At 35.3% G+C, this 17734-nt stretch overlaps 1 protein-coding gene across 1 annotated transcript; it reads left to right on the top strand.

Annotated features, from left to right (window-relative positions):
- The first annotated feature begins 1048 nt into the window (after positions 1-1048).
- LOC149178609 (uncharacterized) lies at positions 1049-14928 on the top strand. The gene is made up of 2 exons (XM_089422168.1): positions 1049-1589; positions 14765-14928. The coding sequence occupies exons 1-2, from the start codon at positions 1049-1051 to the stop codon at positions 14926-14928; spliced, it is 705 nt and encodes a 234-aa protein (XP_089278294.1).
- The last annotated feature ends 2806 nt before the right edge of the window (positions 14929-17734 follow it).

The following is a 17734-nucleotide window of genomic DNA, read 5'->3' as shown; positions in this document are numbered from 1 at the left end:
AATAATAATAACAATGTATTTAATAATAACAATAATATTAATGATTTTGATCATTATAGTAATATTAATAATAATAATAATAAATTTGAACTTATTATTAACAACAATAAAAATCGTTATTAACTTGGAACTAATAATAATTATCTTTCTTCTTTAGATGATAGTACTAGTATTAAAAAGGCTTCTTATTCTAGTAATAAGTTTGTTAATATGTCCAGTTTCTCTTTCGATTCCCATATTTTTAATCTTTTAGAAAAAGGTCTAAACTTTGTTATGGCTCCTAGAAAAAATCCTGTGAATGATATTATTTGTGACATTGAATCCGGGATTCGAGATTTACCTGATTCCATTAAAGATATTATCAGGCAGGATTGTGCGGTAATCCTTAGAAAGGTTAAACCCCCTAGGAGAAACCTTAGCAAGCCAGAGTTTGAAGCTCTCAAATCTTTAAACAATAACAGGGACATCTGACAAAGGGGGTGCAACTATCATTCTTAACAAGGAGGATTACCGGAAGAATATGTTAGATCACCTTTATAATAGTGGAAACTACAGAAAGCTCGCTAAGAACCCCCTAAAAATGATTTCTAAGGCAGTCGCTCTAGCCATAAAATCGAGTAGCTCTGTTAGCTCCCTTAGCAAGAAGCTTATTGAAGGCAACCCTCTTACCCCCAAGATCTATGGTCTCCCCAAGATCCATAAGGAAGGGGTCCCTCTTCGCCCCATTGTCAATACTATTGGTGGGCCTACTTATCTTTTAGTGAAATTTCTTGCTAATAAGCTCAAACCCCTCGTTGGCCAGACATAATCTTTTGTTAAAGATTCATCTTCATTCGTTAACGAGTTAAAGGATTTTAGATTTGACCCTGAGGATCAACTAGTGAGTTTCGATGTGGTCTCCTTATTCACTAATATTCCCATTAATGAGGCCATTGATGTTATCTATCGCATCACTGATCCCGATACTGCTTTTTTAGTTAAGATTTGTCTCACCTCTACTTTCTTTAGTTTCGAGGGTGAATTCTACAAGTAGACCTGCGGAGTGGCTATGGGTTCTCCCCTTTCCCCCATTGTGGCCAATCTCTTCATGGAGCATTTTGAATCCAAAGCCTTGTCTTCGACCCTTTACCAACCCAAACTTTGGAAAAGGTTTGTGGATGACACTTGTGTCGTCTGGTCTCATGGTAAAGAGAAGTTGGAGTTGTTTTACCATCATCTTAATAGTCAATCAAACCATATAAAGTTCACCATGGAATTCGAAGTTGATGGTAGCCTACCTTTTCTTGATGTTCTTATCTCAAAGAAGGATGATGGTTCTTTTTCCCATCAAGTTTTTCGGAAGAAAACTCACACAGAGCAATATCTCCATGCTAGTTCCCATCATTTTCCTGCTCAAAATCTAGGCGTTCTCAACACCTTAGCCACTCGGGCATTGCGAGTTTCTGATGAAAATCACCTTGAAGATGAGAAATCCCACCTCCTAAAAGTTTTTAATAAGAATGGTTATAGTAGGTCTCAAGGTCTTAAGGCTTTTCAAAATGCTGAAAAAGGCCCTAAGAGTAAAATTGACCCCAAGGATTGGTCTTCTGGTGTGCGTCTTCCTTTTATTCAAGGGACCACGGATAGAATCGCTAGGATCTTGAGGAAGCATAGGATTCATTCTTCCTTTAGACCCCTTAACACTATCCGAAGTTCTCTTCATTCTGTTAAAGACCCGATTAACCCCAGGGATGGAAAGGGTGTTTACATTATTCCTTGTTCTTGTGGAACTCCCTATATTGGTGAGACCGGTTGATCCATAAACCAAAGGATTTGTGAACATGCTATTGACATCAGGCATCGAAGGTCTCGCTCCTCCGCTTTGGCAGAGCATGTAGAAAAAACAAATCATCACATCTGCATTGAAGAGGCTAAGGTTATTGCAAGGATTGACCATTTTCATCATCATAAATTTAGGGAGGCCTTAGAAATTGAAAAGAGGCCTGTTAATTTAAATAGAGATGATGGCTGGAGTATCAGCAGAAACTGGATTCCTGTGCTTTCTTCCTAAAATTTTTCTTATTTATTTATAGATTAATTTATATATATATATATATATATATATATTTGGCTCTCTTAAATTATTTTTATTTTTGGTGATATGAATAGGATTAATCTTTAATATTTATTTAATTTTATATTCATTAATGAGGTTATATAGGGAGTTAATCATTTTTTATATATTTATTTTTTTGTGTGTTCAACTTATTTAACCTCTTTCTTTATAGTAATTTATTCTCCTTAATTAGTTTCCCTTAACCTTTTGGTAAAAACCCTTTCTATTTTTTACCCTATTCAATATGATTATATTATATAATTTTATAATGTTGTTTGTTAATCCTCCTATTATCTAATTTATGACTATCTAAGATTATTTAATAATTATATGAATAAGATTAAAATATTAATACTTTTTAGAATATCATTTATTAATAGTATCTAATTTATGGCTCTTAAAATTATTTATTGATTTTTTAGAATATTATATTGATTAATTTAGTTATTGTTGAAAATAGCAACAAGAAATGATGAAAATAGAATCCAGAAATTCCAATTTTAATTTGTCCTTGAATTAAAATTGTGAATTAAAATCGAATTTAGTCTCATGAGCTGCTTGGAAATAATTAATTAATTCATTATGGATTAATTAGTTGGAGAAATTCAAGTTAGAAGTCTTTTTGAAGTCATACAACAGTTATCCCTTAATTAAGGAGATAAGATTGAGTTATATTTGAATTGTAGTTAGTTAGCTCAGTTTACTGAGTTAAGTCCAGTTAAATTAGTTCCAAACTACTTGAGGAACTAATTGTGAGTTATCAGTCAGTTGATGCATGCATGCACTCAACTAGTGTACTCCAGAGAATTGAAGATTCCCTCATCAGAAACTCATGAATGTCTATTATGAGAAAGACCCAGTTGAGCTAAATGTCAAGGAAAGTGTAATATCAGTTGCATGTTTTCTCCTATAAAGGAAACTCATGCATGCAGTCAAGGTAAGGTTCCTTGAGGATTGCGCAGTTCTGATAGTGTGTTAGAGTAGTGTGTGAGAGCAGTGTTCCACTGGGTGAAGGAGATCATCCCAGAGGAACTGCGCAAGGAAATAGGAGCTTGGAGGGCAGAGGAGAAGGCTTGTGAGAAGCTTTGATTGCCTGTGAGCATCCAGGAGGATTGTACTGAGAGCTGGCTAGTTGTGAGAGCTAAGGCTTTGTATAATTCTTATGTATTTCCACCTTGTATGATAATACAGATAGTGGGGTTTTTAGTTGAGGCTTTCCCCTGAGTATTTTTTGTGTTTCATGTGCATTGATTCTTCTTCTTATGGTTATATGTGTTCAGCTTGATCTTTCTCAATCTTTAAGCTTCCGAAAATTGATAGTAGAAGTAGATTATAGTATTTTGCTTTAGTTATATTGCATTATCGGGTTAATCTACAGTTAGATTTTCTACATGATCTTAGTGCGAGATTTGTAGAGAATTTGCAGAATTTCTACATGGTATCAGAGCTAGCTGATCTATAGAGAAATTTCTACATGGTATCAAAGCCTAGTTTATCGGAGCTGTGAACAGTATATTGAGAAGAGAATTCGAAGTTTGAAGTTTGGGGTTGCAGGTGCAAATCAAATTCTTATCATACTTCCAGGTTGGCCAATGGCGTTCTATGGCTTGAGACTTGAGTATTCCTTGGAAGGAAACTCGAATTACATACCATGGAAATATCGCATGGAGGCTGTATTAGAAGACAATGGCTTGAAGGAATTCATTGATCAAGAAATCCCAAAGCCAGGTTCAACTAATGCACAAGAGTTGGCTGAGTGGAAGAAGTGTGTGGTGAAGGTGAGATGGATCATCCTTGAGGGAGTTCAAGACCATATTGTCTTGAGTCTCCATGGGAAGGATACTCCATTTTAAATGTGGAAGACATTGAAGGACCTCTACCAGAATAGTAGCGATCAGAGGAAATTGGGACTCAAGGATAAGCCTCCAAGAATCAAGATGGAGAACGGTGATACTATTTCCACATATCTGAACAAGCTCACCACTTGCACAGATGAGCTTAACAGTGTGGGAATAACTATTGTCAATGATGATATGTTGAGCCTCATTCTCCTTGGCCTTCCAAAGAGCTGGAATAACTACCAGGACTGTGTGAATGGAAGGGAGAAACTTCTAAATTGGGAACAACTGTGGTCGGATCTCATGCAGGAGGAGATCAAGAGGAGCACACGAGATGGTTCTTCATCTAAGGATGATGATGAAGAAAATTTGGCCTTAGAAAGTAAGGCAAGGAAAGGGAAGGGGAAGACTTCCCAATCCAAATCAAATTCTTCTCATGGAGGGAAGAAGGGTGGCAAGTCTAAAGTGAGATGCTTTAATTGTCACGAGATGGGACATTATGCAACTAATTGCCCATCGAAGAAGCACAAGAAGGGATCCTCAGAAGGATCAAAAGGTGAGGCATTAGCCTCTCAGTTTGAAATGGATTTTACCCTCATCGCATGCATGGTGTCATCGATGATGGGTTGTGGTTGGTATCTTGACAGTGGAGCCTCATTCCACATGACCGGTGATAAAAGTTTATTCAGTACCTTGGAGGAGAAAGACCTCAAGATGCGCATAGAGATGGGTGATGACGAAAGGTATAGTGTTTCAGGAGTGGGCACGATTGCTTTTCAGAGGGAGCATGGACCTCCTATCACCTTGACATATGTGAAGTATGTGCCTGGACTGAAGAAGAACTTGGTATCGGTTGCGATGTTGGAGGATAAAGGCAATGATGTTGTCTTCAGTAAAGGAAAGGTGTTCCTTAGACACATCACCACATGACAGGTGAAATAGATCGGTTCACGAGTTAAGAACCTGTATGCTCTTGAGGTTCAAGATGCATGCAAAGCCTTGAGGAGCAAGGCAAATGTTAGGGACTTGGTGATTGAGAGGGAGAGTAAATTACCTCTCAACATGTAGTCCAAGAAGAAGTATCAGACAATTATGGAGGAGCCACAATTAGAAAAGTGGGAAGAGGGATCACATGCAGCCATACCTACAGGTGTGAGGTGGGGTGATGTGAAGTGATAGTCCCAAGAAGGCTGAAATTGGGCAGGGTCCATTGAGAGGTTTTATCTCATGGATTGTACCTTGCTACGGGAGCCCAAAGTACATAGTAGTGGGAGGAATCAGTGGGATTGATGCAGTCAGAGATCAAAGTGACGAAGGCTAGAGCAGTCAGACACTGAAGAGTGTAGAGAAGGATTGACAATATTGTAGAAAGGCAGAGTCAGCCGAAGCACAAATTTTTCAGTTGACAGAGGCAATAGCAGTCAGAGACTTTGATGACAGATGCATCGTATTGATTAAGGTTGGATGTTTTTTTTTTGGAGTTTCTGGAGCAACAACACTTGGGAGAAGTGTTGCATGCATAACATTCCAAAGGTTCATGATCGGGATCAAGTTGTATTCCTTTCTTGTTGAGAGGGAGTGTTGAAAATAGAAACAAGAAATGATAAAAACAGAATCCAGAAATTCCAATTTTAATTTGTCCTTGAATTAAAATTTTGAATTCAAATCGAATTTAGTCTCACCAGCTACTTGTAAATAATTAATTAATTCATTATGGATTAATTAGTTGGAGGAATTCAAGTTAGAAGTCTTCTTGAAGCCATGCAACAGTTATCCCTTAAATTAAGGAGATTATCCCTTAATTAAGGAGATAAGATTGAGTTATATTTGAGTTGTAATTAGTTAGCTTAGTTTACTGATTTAAGTCCAGTTAAATTAGTTCCAAACTATTTGAGGAACTAATTGTGAGTTATCAGTCAGTTGATGCATGCATGCACTCAACTAGTGTACTCCAGATAACTGAAGATTCCCTCATCAAAAACTCATGCATGTCTATTCTGAGAAAGACCCAGTTGAGCTAAATGTCAAGGACAATGTACTATTAGTTGCATGTTTTCTCCTATAAAGGAAACTCATGCATGCAGTCAAGGTAAGGTTCCTTGAGGATTGTGCAGTTCTGACAGTGTGTTAGAGCAGTGTTTGAGAGCGGTTTTCCATTGGGTGAAGAAGATCATCCTAGAGGAATTGTGCAAGGAAATAGGAGCTTGGAGGGCAGAGGAGAAGGCTTGTGAGAAGCTTTGATTTCCTGTGAGCATCTAGGAGGATTGTACTGAGAGTTGGATAGCTTTGAGAGCTAAGGCTTTGTATAATTCTTATGTATTTCCACCTTGTATGATAATACAGATAGTGGGGTTTTTAGCTGAGGCTTTCCCCTAAGTATTTTTTGTGTTTCATGTGCATTGATTCTTCTTCTTATGGTTATATGTGTTCAGCTCGATCTTGCTCAATATTTAAGCTTCCACAAATTGATAGTAGAAGTAGATTGTAGCATTTTTCTTTGGTTATATTGCATTATTGGGTTAATCTACAGTCAGATTTTCTACATGATCTTAGTGTGAGATTTGTAGAGAATTTGCAGAATTTCTACATGGTATCAGAGCCAGCTGATCTATAGAGAAATTTCTACAGTTATAAGTGGTTATTATTTTTTCTAAACTATAAATTTTTACATCATTATTTTATCCAATTATTTTTAATTTCTTTTCCCTTAACCTTTTTTGGTCAAAATCTTTTCTAATTCCTACCCTTAGTCAAATAGGATGTTATCCCTAATGGCTAGTTAGCAACCATCTACATCTATTTATCTAAATGCCTGGATTTTATTCCTCATCTTGTCCTGAAGATGAACCACACTAGCTGGTTCAAAACACGTCGACGATAATATCTCTTATGTGATCTTTTCCGAAAGATTTTATTATAATCTCTTCATCGTCGATATTCCAATGTTCCTCTCCCTCTAACTTCCGATATCTATCAGGCTCCGACATCCGAACTTGATATGCGTATTAACGATGGTCAAATCGGAATATCACATCCTCTTGTATATCAAAACTTTTAAATGGTAAAATTCGTAAAACCCCCGATAACCATTCACCTTCAATATTTGGACTTGATATAGTTTTTAAAAAATAATTAAATTTGAAATCGCATCCACTCCATATCAGATCCTCCCAATATCGGTGCTTTTTGTTTAGGCACATTATAAAAATTCCTGATGGGCTTACCTCCGATTCCACTCAAATGCTGCCACGTGTCACTATTTGGTACGGTTGTAATGTTTAAATATGAAAAAAATCATTTAACTTATTTTAATTCGGTCTCACGACTCATATTTTTGATTTTATAGTTTGTTTATACTTTGGCTTGTTTTTCTCCCCAATTTCGACTAATTTTGGCCCTGTATTGGCAGAGAAGCTTTGAGGAAGAAATATACTAACAGATCCAACTTATCTCTAAAGAACTCCTCAAGGTGGAAAAGCGGATCTAAAATGGGTAGGAAATTACTATCGTTGTTGAAGCAATTGAATGTGGTCTTATCCAAGCATGAGAAAAATTGGGCATCTCCTCAAGTACTAGCCATTCATATTCAGCCAGAATGTGATCTAAAGGAATAATTCATTTCTATTTTACCTTTATTTGCTTCATCTGTTGAGAAAATCAAGGGAGATTGTTATTATTCCCAGTATGTACAAATACCATCTCTTGCCTTTGTAATAGGGATTCAAACCATGGAAAAAGGCCTTCTCTACTCTACAATTCAGGACTCTAAAAGCACTATTGTAATAGGGATTTAGGGTTGTAGAGGAGAGGAGAGTTTAATGTCTTATATGAGGAATAGAGATATTTATCTTTTACATATCTAAATTATGTATGCTGAGAAGAGCTTACACTATTGAAACTCTTGTTTCTTTAGCAAAGTTTATGAGTTGTAGAGGAATCTTGAAGATCAAAGAAAGGGAATTCGAATTAATAAATTGGTATTCAAGATACTAATGTTTTAATACTAGTTTCATTTTATTATAGCAGAGACTTGTGATTTTCAGTCATATTTGTGCACTATTGTCTATGTGAGTGATTTATTTCAATTATTGTTGTTTATCTCTGCTCTTATGTGTTGAACTCTGATTTCTAAGTAACTATTTACTCAAAGATCAACCTTTTAATTCTGCGTTAACAAACAGTAATATAGTGTGCACAATTTCCTTGTATTATTGTTTAATCATTTGAGTCGTTGGATTACTAATCATCATCATTTTTGTGAACTACTTCCTAAATGTTGTTGATTAATAATTCTGGTGAAAGGATCTCTGAACAGGATATGTTTGGTAATCATAATATCAACTGATTAAACTACTTTGTCAAGTTGATTTTTTTTTTTTTTTTTTTTTTTTTTTTTTTTTTTTTTTTTTTTTTTTCTAGTTAAGACTAACCTAAGTACCCATGGGGGATTTGAACCGGTGACCTATCGCAAGGAGTGCCTTAACAGCGCACCCATTCACCGTCAATCCAAAGCCCCATGGGCTTGTCAACTTGATATTCAATATAAGCTAGACATATTTAAATCTCAATCCAATTAGTTATCTTGCTCTCAGTTGGGTTAGATCTACAACTTCCTAATTAGATAGCTTTAGGTTTTCTATACTTTTGCTTGTATTCTAGTGTTAGTTTATATTTAGATTAATTAATACATTCCTAGAAGTCCTCTTCCTAAAGAGGCAAACTTTATTTGTGGCTTGTCTGAGCCCTAGATTAGCTTAAGGATCACTTCCTTGCCTGATCAACAAGAGGGTTGATCTTATGTCTCTTGTCTATTGGTAGATGAAAGTCATACTTTAAGCTAGTGGATATGGAGAGAAGGTAACTGGACCTCAGAACCACCATTTCAATGAAAAAGGAGTTTCTCTAACTTCTTATTGAGTGGTATCCCTTATATTGTTGTAGGCATATATTTTCGAGCCTTCAACAAAATAATAATATACCTTTTTGTAGTTTTCATCTTGAGGATAATTTTGATTTTAAATTTAAAATCACTTGTAAAAAGGAAATCTTTGAAAACAAACTTCCACTATGTTGTAACATAATTTGTAACATAGCTATATATTACAAATTATCTTTCTCTCATTCTTTTCAATTCTTTCTTTGTTCAATTCTATTTTTGATTTCGTGCACATACTATGTTGGCATCTTGAGCAACAAAGTTCCACACTCTCATCAAATGCATTAATTGGTACATGCAATAATCAATTTCAAAATTTCAATCATCTATTTCAATTTCTTCTTAGGTTGAGGTTTTATCTTATGATTAGACAATTGATTTCATATTTCCAAATGCATTCTACACAAATGATAACACTCGAGAGTACATCTATACATTTTGACCAGCCATGGATTCCTTTCAGAAATCTTCCTCATTGTTATCCACTCGATTTTTTGGAAAGAAGATTTCTGATTTTTTTTTCCTTTACAACAACCTTTCATTTGCAAGGATTTAACATTGAATATTGGTTTGATGTTTCCTCTTTCTCTGAATTCTTTTCAAACATTTGAATCACATATTTATCTTTATGATCATATCAACAGATGTTTGGAATAATTTCAGGGAAGGGATTGTGTAAATAAGTTTCTTCTTGTACATAAATTAGCATTAGATGCACATAATATATTCAGTTTTAATGGCAGAAGTGTCTTTAGACACGTAATTTTATTAATAAAAAAAAAACAATTACATTTGAAATTTTGCAAGAGTTTACACCCGAACAACCAAACACTCTTGCAATGAGCTATTTATAAGCTCAATGTCCTAACTACCTCTAATTATGGATCACGTATACAATAACAAGTGTCCGCTTACAATAAAAACTATTCAAACAATCTTACTAACAATTTTCCTAAAATAGAGCCTAAGATACAACACATTTGTAGAGATATCTTTTACAACAATATACTAATTTTAAATGTCTCCATTAAATAATTAAATATTCTAGATTAATATCTTAAATTAATAATTATTTTATTCTAACTTAATAACCTATGATAATATTTATTTTTGGATCATCCAACATCCCCCCTATGATCCAAAGATACATTACAACAGATACCAAGTTCATCCCTGAACTTAGTAAATTTTATTCTGCCAAGTGGTTTCGTGAAAATGTCGGAGATTTGATCTTCTGAAGGACAATAAATTGGCTTGAGGACATATTTTGCAATGAGAGATCTGATATGATGATACTTGGTGTCCACATGCTTTGTCTTTGAATGAAAAATTGGTTTCTTGGCAAGTTTGATCGCTGATTGGCTGTCAATGAATAATGATGTAGCTTCTGCCTGAGAAATGCCCAAGTCCTGCAAAATTCTACTCAAACAAACAATTTCACACGTTGCTTCCCATGTTGAAATGTACTCCGCTTTTGCTTAAGAAGTGGTCACTGTAGCTTGTTTCTTACAACTCCAAGACACTGCTACTGACTCCATGTTCATTAAATAACCTGATGTTGATGCTCAATCATCAATACTTCCAGCAAAGTTGGCATCTGAAAATCCACCAAGTACGAAGTTTTTAGTATTTGTGTAAAGAAGACCAAAATCTTTTGTTCCTTGGATATATCGAAGAACTCTTTTGGCTACATTCCAGTGGTTGTCTCGTGGTTCCTGAATAAAACGTGAAAGAATATTAACTGCATAAGATAGATCAGGGCGAGTGTTTGTTAAATAAATCAAGCCGCCAATCATTTGTCTGTAAGTAGTGTTGTCCACCTTTCCCCCCTTTCAAATTTTGAAAGTTTCAAGTTTTGCTCCATGGGCGTAAGAATAAGCTTGCAATCCTACATACCAAATTGCTGAAGAACCTTTGTCACATACTTACTCTGAGAAATGAAAATATGATGTGGACATTGGAAGACTTCACCTCCAAGATAGTAGTGAAATAATCCCAAATCTGTCATCTTAAAATCTGCATGTAACTCCTTTTTCACCTAGGCAATATGATCATCATTATCTCCAATAATGATCAAATCATCTACATACATAACAAGAATCACCAGATATTTGCCCTGTTGTCACACATACAAAGTATCATCAGATTCACTACGTTGAAAACCAACTTTCCTAAGGTATTCATCCATTTTTGCATACCAAGCTCAGGGAGCTTGTTTTAACCCATATAAAGCCTTGATCAATTGGCAGACTTTATGTTCTTGCCCTTCAATTTCAAAACCTGGTGGTTGTGTCATATACGCTTATTCCTGTAAATCCCCGTTGAGAAAACCACTTTTCACATCCATTTGATGAACTTTCCATCCTTTCTGAGCGGCCAATGCAAGTGTTAATCAGATGGTGTTCCATTTAGCTATAGGAGAAAAAGTTTCCTCATAATCAATGCCTTCCTGCTACGCAAAACCTTTAGTGACAAGTCTTGCTTTATACTTTTCAAGTTCACCCTTTTGGTTGTACTTAATTTTGTAAACCCATTTGCATCCTATGGGTTTAACATTTTGAGGACAATCAACAAGTTTCCAAATGTTGTTATCAATTACAGCTCGATATTCTTCAATCATAGCCTCTTGCCATTCTTTATGTTTTACTGTTTCGTTGCATGTGGATGTTCTGTAAAATCATGTGCTATCAGTGCAAATTTCCTTCACTTCTGTGTGACTTGTTCCTGTTTTATTTTGCTCATCAGGCCTTACATCTTTCAAAAGTTGAACTGCCCATTTTGGTACTTGATGCTCACTTGTTTGAGATTCTGAAAAGTCACCATCATTGTAAAGTGGATTAATATAAATTGACGTTCGTCGATCAGTTGAAGACTCTGGAGGTGGAGAATAACTGTCTGAAGAACTGTTGCTTCTTGAAGATGTGGATGAACTACCAGAAGATCCTGATGGTGTTGTTGAATTAGATGGATTGGAGGAATCGTCTTCAGATGAAGGAAAATCAAGTTCATACCAATTTTGTGAATTTGGTTGACTTTGCATATTTCCTTTTCTTTGACTGCCTTTAATTTCTAACATTTGAAGAAGACTTTCGATTTCTTCAGCACTCTTACTCTATGTTTCATCAAAAATTACATCCCTGCTCACAATAAATTTTCCATAGGTCAAAAGACGGTACCCTTTCTTCTCATCAGAATAGCCAATCGTTGTGCATTTCAAAGTTCTTGATTCAAGCTTAGTTCATTTTTCTTTCGGAACTAAGGCATAACATACTGATCCAAAAACTTGAAGATGTTTAACTCGAGGTTTGAAACCAAACCAGGCTTCATAAGGTGTGATTCCATCTAAAGAAGCAGTTGGAGATTTGTTTCTTTAGTAGACAACTGTATGAATTGCTTCTGCCCAATATGTTGGACTTAACCTTTTAAAAGTTAACATAGATCTCGCCATTCCTAACAAGGAGCGATTCATTCTTTCTACTACTCCATTTTGTTGTGGAGTGTAAACATTTGTAAGATATCTTCTTATGCCATTATCGCTGCAATAAGTTTTGAATTCAGTTGAAGTGAATTCTCCACCATTATCTATTCTGAGAGTACCTATCTTTTCTTTGATTTCATTTTCAACAAGTTGGCGAAATTTTTTAAACTTTTCAAATGCTTCTGACTTTTGCTTTAAGAAATAAACCTAAGTCATTCTACTGAAATTGTCAATGAATAGTAAGAAATATTTTCAACCATCGAATGAAGTTTGTAGTGGTCCACAAACATCACTGTGAACTAGTTGCAACAGCCTGTTTGCATGCCATGAACTTGTTGGAAAGCTGTCTCGACTTTGTTTTCCATAAATGCAAGCTTCACATTTTTCATTTTCCTTTTTGAAAGTGGGAAGTCCTTTAACCATCCCTTGTTTCTGCAATTGAGAAAGACTATCAAAATTTAAATGTCCATATCTCACATGCCATAATCTTATAGGTGAAATTCCTGTAGTCACTGCCTCTGCAAAATCAGAATGCCTTGGAATAATTGTCCCTTTCATCCTTAACAATTTTCCATCTTCATAACCTATCATCATAGTTTTCAAGCTGTGTTTGACTGAATTAATCTTAACTAGGCCATCTTCCATAATTACCTGATGTCTTGCTTGTTGAATCGTGACTAAAGATAATAAATTTTTCTTAAAGGTTGGTACATACCATACATTTGAAATCATTTTTTCTCCAATTCCAGGGAGAAAAACGTTAACTGTTCCTTTTCCATAAGGAGTATGTTTTGTATGATCTACAAGAAAAATGGAATTAAGTTGGCAATCCTGAAAATTCCAAAAAAAATCACGTCGACAAGTCATGTGCTGAGTTGCCCCTGAATCCAAGCTCCAAGCATCTTCATAATCACTTCTAATATGGGATGAAAGTTGTAATGCCAGCGAAGAAGTAAAAACATATTCTGAGTTATCATCATCTTGATCATTTGCAAATTTTGTTGAGTGCTCATGAAACTTGAGAATTTTATTAAGAGAAGTTCGATAATCTTCAGCATAATGTCCAACTTTGTTACATCTTCGACACACAATTTGACTTAAGTCTCTTCCTCTTCCTGGAGATTTCCCTCTACCTTTGCTTTGACTTCTGTTTTGAGGTTGTCCTCTACCTTGATTATTATTTCCTTTTCCTTGGAAATAGCCTCTTCCTTGATTGTTTCCTCTGCCTTGAAAATTACTCCTGCCTGAACTGCTGCCACTATTGAGGTTGTTTCCTCTGCTTTGGCTTCTACCTGTACTTTGTACATTATGTGTTGCTTGATTTTGATTGAAATTCTCTCTACCTATGTTTCTAGAACTGTCAGTTGATGATTTACTAGTGCTAGGCTTTGTGAAAAAGATATATTCACCAACTTTATTTTTCTTCCCAAAGGTTTTATCATGTTGGGTCAACATTTTGCAGAGCTCATCAAACTTTAGTTTCTCTAACTTACCAGTTAATTGTAGAGTCTCCAAAAAATGTGTGTAGGAAGAAGGAAGTCCAATTCAAATTGTGACCATAAAACTATCATCCACTGCTTGAAAACCAACATTAATGATTTCCTGCTTAATATTCTTAAGCCCGGAGATATATTCAAGAACATCACCTCCCTCGGTCAATTTTTGTTGCAACAATTTTAATTGTAGATCAACTTTCTTTGATTCAGGCTGAGTATCAAAGAATTATTTAAAAGTTCTCAAAGCAGACCATGCATCTGTAGCATTTGCTATATGGACATACATTTCATCATTGACAGAAGATTTAATGAGAGCTAATGCTTTTCCATTCTTAACTTCCCATTTTGCTAGTGCAGCTGCATCTATGGGTTTATTTGGCTTAATATCACTGTCGCATATACCATGCCACAGTTCATTATAAATGAGAGTGCTTTCGATGAGGCGTTGCCATGTTTTGTAAGATTTTGTGCCTTCAAGTTTGTCGAAATCAGAAAACAAATTAATCAGCTTTGACATTGTAGTGTTGAAGCTTCACACCAAGAATCTGGCTAAAATAAAATCAAGATGGGCAACACAACATGCAACACACTACGCAAAAAATGATCTATCACGGCTTGGCCTTGACCGTCGTATAGTCGTTGGAGGAGGAAAATGACTGAGCTTTGCACTTGGCTCTAGTCAATTTCTCAAAAATTTACAAGGTAACTTTCGAAATTTGACTTTTACAATGCTCTTGCAAATCCTGGTTAAAAAACTTGTTAGCCCCCCCCCCCCCCCCCCCCCAAAGTAAAAAAAAGAAATTAATTTTAGTTACCTTATCTCTCCAAATTACAAATTAAAAATCCTTCTCTCCAGGAAAGACTTCAACTTTAAACTTCCAAATAAAAAACTCTTTAAGAGGCTGAATTTTTTTGTTTTAGGCTGTCCTCTACGCTGGCTGCTAACTAGCTCAAGATGGCTTCTTGTTGGCTTCACGCTGGCTTCTTCTGCTGGTTTCACACTGGCTTTGCTGGCTTCTTCTGCTGGTTTCACTCTGGCTTTGCTAGCTTCTTCTGCTGGTTTCACACTGACACTGGGCCAATAGATGTCTGGAATGAATTTTTGTTGGAAATGCTCACGCTGGCTGGCTGACGCTGGAATACATATCGCGACCAGTACAACAATAAGAACCAACAAAAAACTGCACGTGATTGATCTCTTGGGATGCAGGTGCACCAGGCACAGGCTCTCTATCCATCACCAGAATTCGAACTCATCCTACCGGGTTATAAAACCAAATCCAAGCCGTGCTGATTCATTTATCATGACAAAAAAGATCAAAGAAATGTTGTATGTAATGCTTTGGTATACCGATTGTTGTAGTTTTTTTTACCATTTGAATGATGTTTGTAATCTCAATCAGTATCTAATATGGGTGAGTTGTAATTAATACACTAATGGCATCGACAGATCAAAGAGGATCAACAAGGACTGGGGGCAGAGGACTTAGCGAATCTGCGTATGCTAGCAAATGATGATGCAAGGAAGCGGGGCATCGGTTCCGGTCAAGCTCCCGTCCAAACCCCTACCTCCAGCTCATGCTGTGAGATCTCAGATCTTTGCGTTCCAGATAAGATCTGCATGTTTTAGGCTCAGATTGCCACCAACATAAGGGTGTGAGAGAGTCGAGAAATGGAGTGGGCTGAGGAGGTCGAGGCAGGCGAGGAGGAGACCGCAATCAAGATGTGGGCTATAGCAATCGTGGTTGTGGCAGCTACAATGGTGACCGTTTTAATCGAAATGGTTATAATAATGATAATGACAGCAATGGATATTTGGGTGGTGGTTCTGGTGGAGCCCTAAGCGTTGGACAGGCCACGGGCCGCCTCAGTTCCTCAGTGTGTTGGAGTAGAGTAACAACAAAAATTCCAAAAACAGAGGAATTTTTTTATAATAATAAAAAATGATTTTCAGATTTTAAAAATCTAAAATCAATGATAAAATTTATTTTCTTTTTTAAACAAAAATTGGACAATTTCCATACCAATCATTTGCTGGTCAATTGAATGGAGTTTTCCAGGACATTATTGAGCTGGAATATCCTCCTCACATCCACTACAGCATTACTAGAGCTCTGATACCACAATAATGGCAGAAGTGTCCTCAGACACATAATTTTATTAATAAAAAAAACAATCAAATTTGGAATTTTGCAAAAGTTTACACCCGAACAACCAAACACTCTTGCAATGAGCTATTTATAAGCTCAATGTCCTAACTACCTCTAATTATGGATCACTTATGCAATAACAAGTGTCCACTTACAATAAAAGCTATTCAAACAATCTTACTAACAATTCTCCTAAAATAGAGCCTAAGATACGACACATTTGTAGAGTCATATCTTTTACAACAATATACTAATTCTAAATGTCTCCATTAAATAATTAAATATTCTAGATTAATAATTATTAATCTAATATCTTAAATTAATAATTATTTTTTTCTAACTTAATAACCTATGATAATATTTATTTTTGGATCATCTAACATAAATGGTTACATTGGAAGCACGACTTTACTTAGTCTTAGTCTACTTTTTAGATTAGGATTAGGTGTAGTTTAGCAGTTAGTTTAAATTAAATAAGAAGATGGTTTTGAACTTTGATAAATACATGGGAGAATATGAAGATTCATCAGGTAAAGCTATGATCAAATTCTCCCAGGTACACATTTACATGTTCATTTCCATATGTTCTTAGTTTTCTAGAATTTATTTTCTCTTTTAATCATTGTTTCTTTCTTATATTGTGTTGTTCTTCTAGCAAGTATTGGCTTGAGTTAGAAGATCAACTTTTACCAATAAAGTAGTTGTGACAAATCTTAATGCTAAAAGGAGCAATTTTTAAAACTCATTCAAGGAGATTTCCTTTACTTATGAGTTTTTCTTATCATCCTTCTTATTCTCTTTCGAGATATGTTTATTCAAAGTTACATGTTTTAAAGCGATATTTGATAAAGGCAATAACATTCCTGTTAAATTTTCGTATGCAAACTTTAATCACAACTCTCCTTTTAGTTAGACAATCCATTTAAATAAAAGTCTTGAATAACAAACTCACCAAGAGAGACAACATTTCATATGCTTGACATAATGCAAAGAACATAACAAAATCTTTATTTCTTATATCAAGATATTACTTCTATATTGTTTCACTCGAGTTTTGCTTATTTCATGATTTTGCTTGTAGTAGGTTGGCTTCTATGGTTTTTTTTTTTTTTTTTTTAATTTGGATTTATTTTCTCTTGTCTCTTGGTTGGATTTGTTTCCACAATATTTCTTAGACCCTTTTGCAATCCCCTTGTGTGTATATTTCACCTTTGTTTGGGATTAATCCTGGTGATATTACCAATATTTCAGTTGGAGGCCCTTTTCCACCCACCTTTGGTTAATACTTGGGAAATTTTTACTCTTATCTAATGGAATCCATTAGTAAAAGGAAGATAATTAAACTATTATTTTTCAGGTTCATATTGAATTTCTAACATCATTATCTTCTATTAGTATTTGAATGCTCTCTTACCTTAATACACATAAGAAAAATACTTTACAATAAGTCATATCATAAAAAATATACTAAGGTTACAAAAGCACCACACCAGTTTAGTATTCTATAACTCTTCCATGACATCCCCATGTCTTAAGGAGAGCAATTGTCTCCCCATCTATTAGCACAAAATATCAAAGTATAAATTAAAAGTTGTGTGAAAAACCTGAAAGATAGGGGGTCTCCGCAATGGTCAGCCTACCATGATCATGGGCTTTGATTGTTATGAAATTACTGTATTTGGTCACCAAGCTAAGATAATGGCTCATAGCACTTCTCTGTAAGACAAGAGATCTCATCAGG

This window comes from Pinus tabuliformis, chromosome 4_1, assembly GCF_031772625.1.
Source record: "Pinus tabuliformis cultivar Carrire ecotype Pingquan chromosome 4_1, CPIR1, whole genome shotgun sequence".
NCBI classification, from domain to species: domain Eukaryota; kingdom Viridiplantae; phylum Streptophyta; class Pinopsida; order Pinales; family Pinaceae; genus Pinus; species Pinus tabuliformis.
This window is presented reverse-complemented; position numbering and strand designations above follow the sequence as displayed.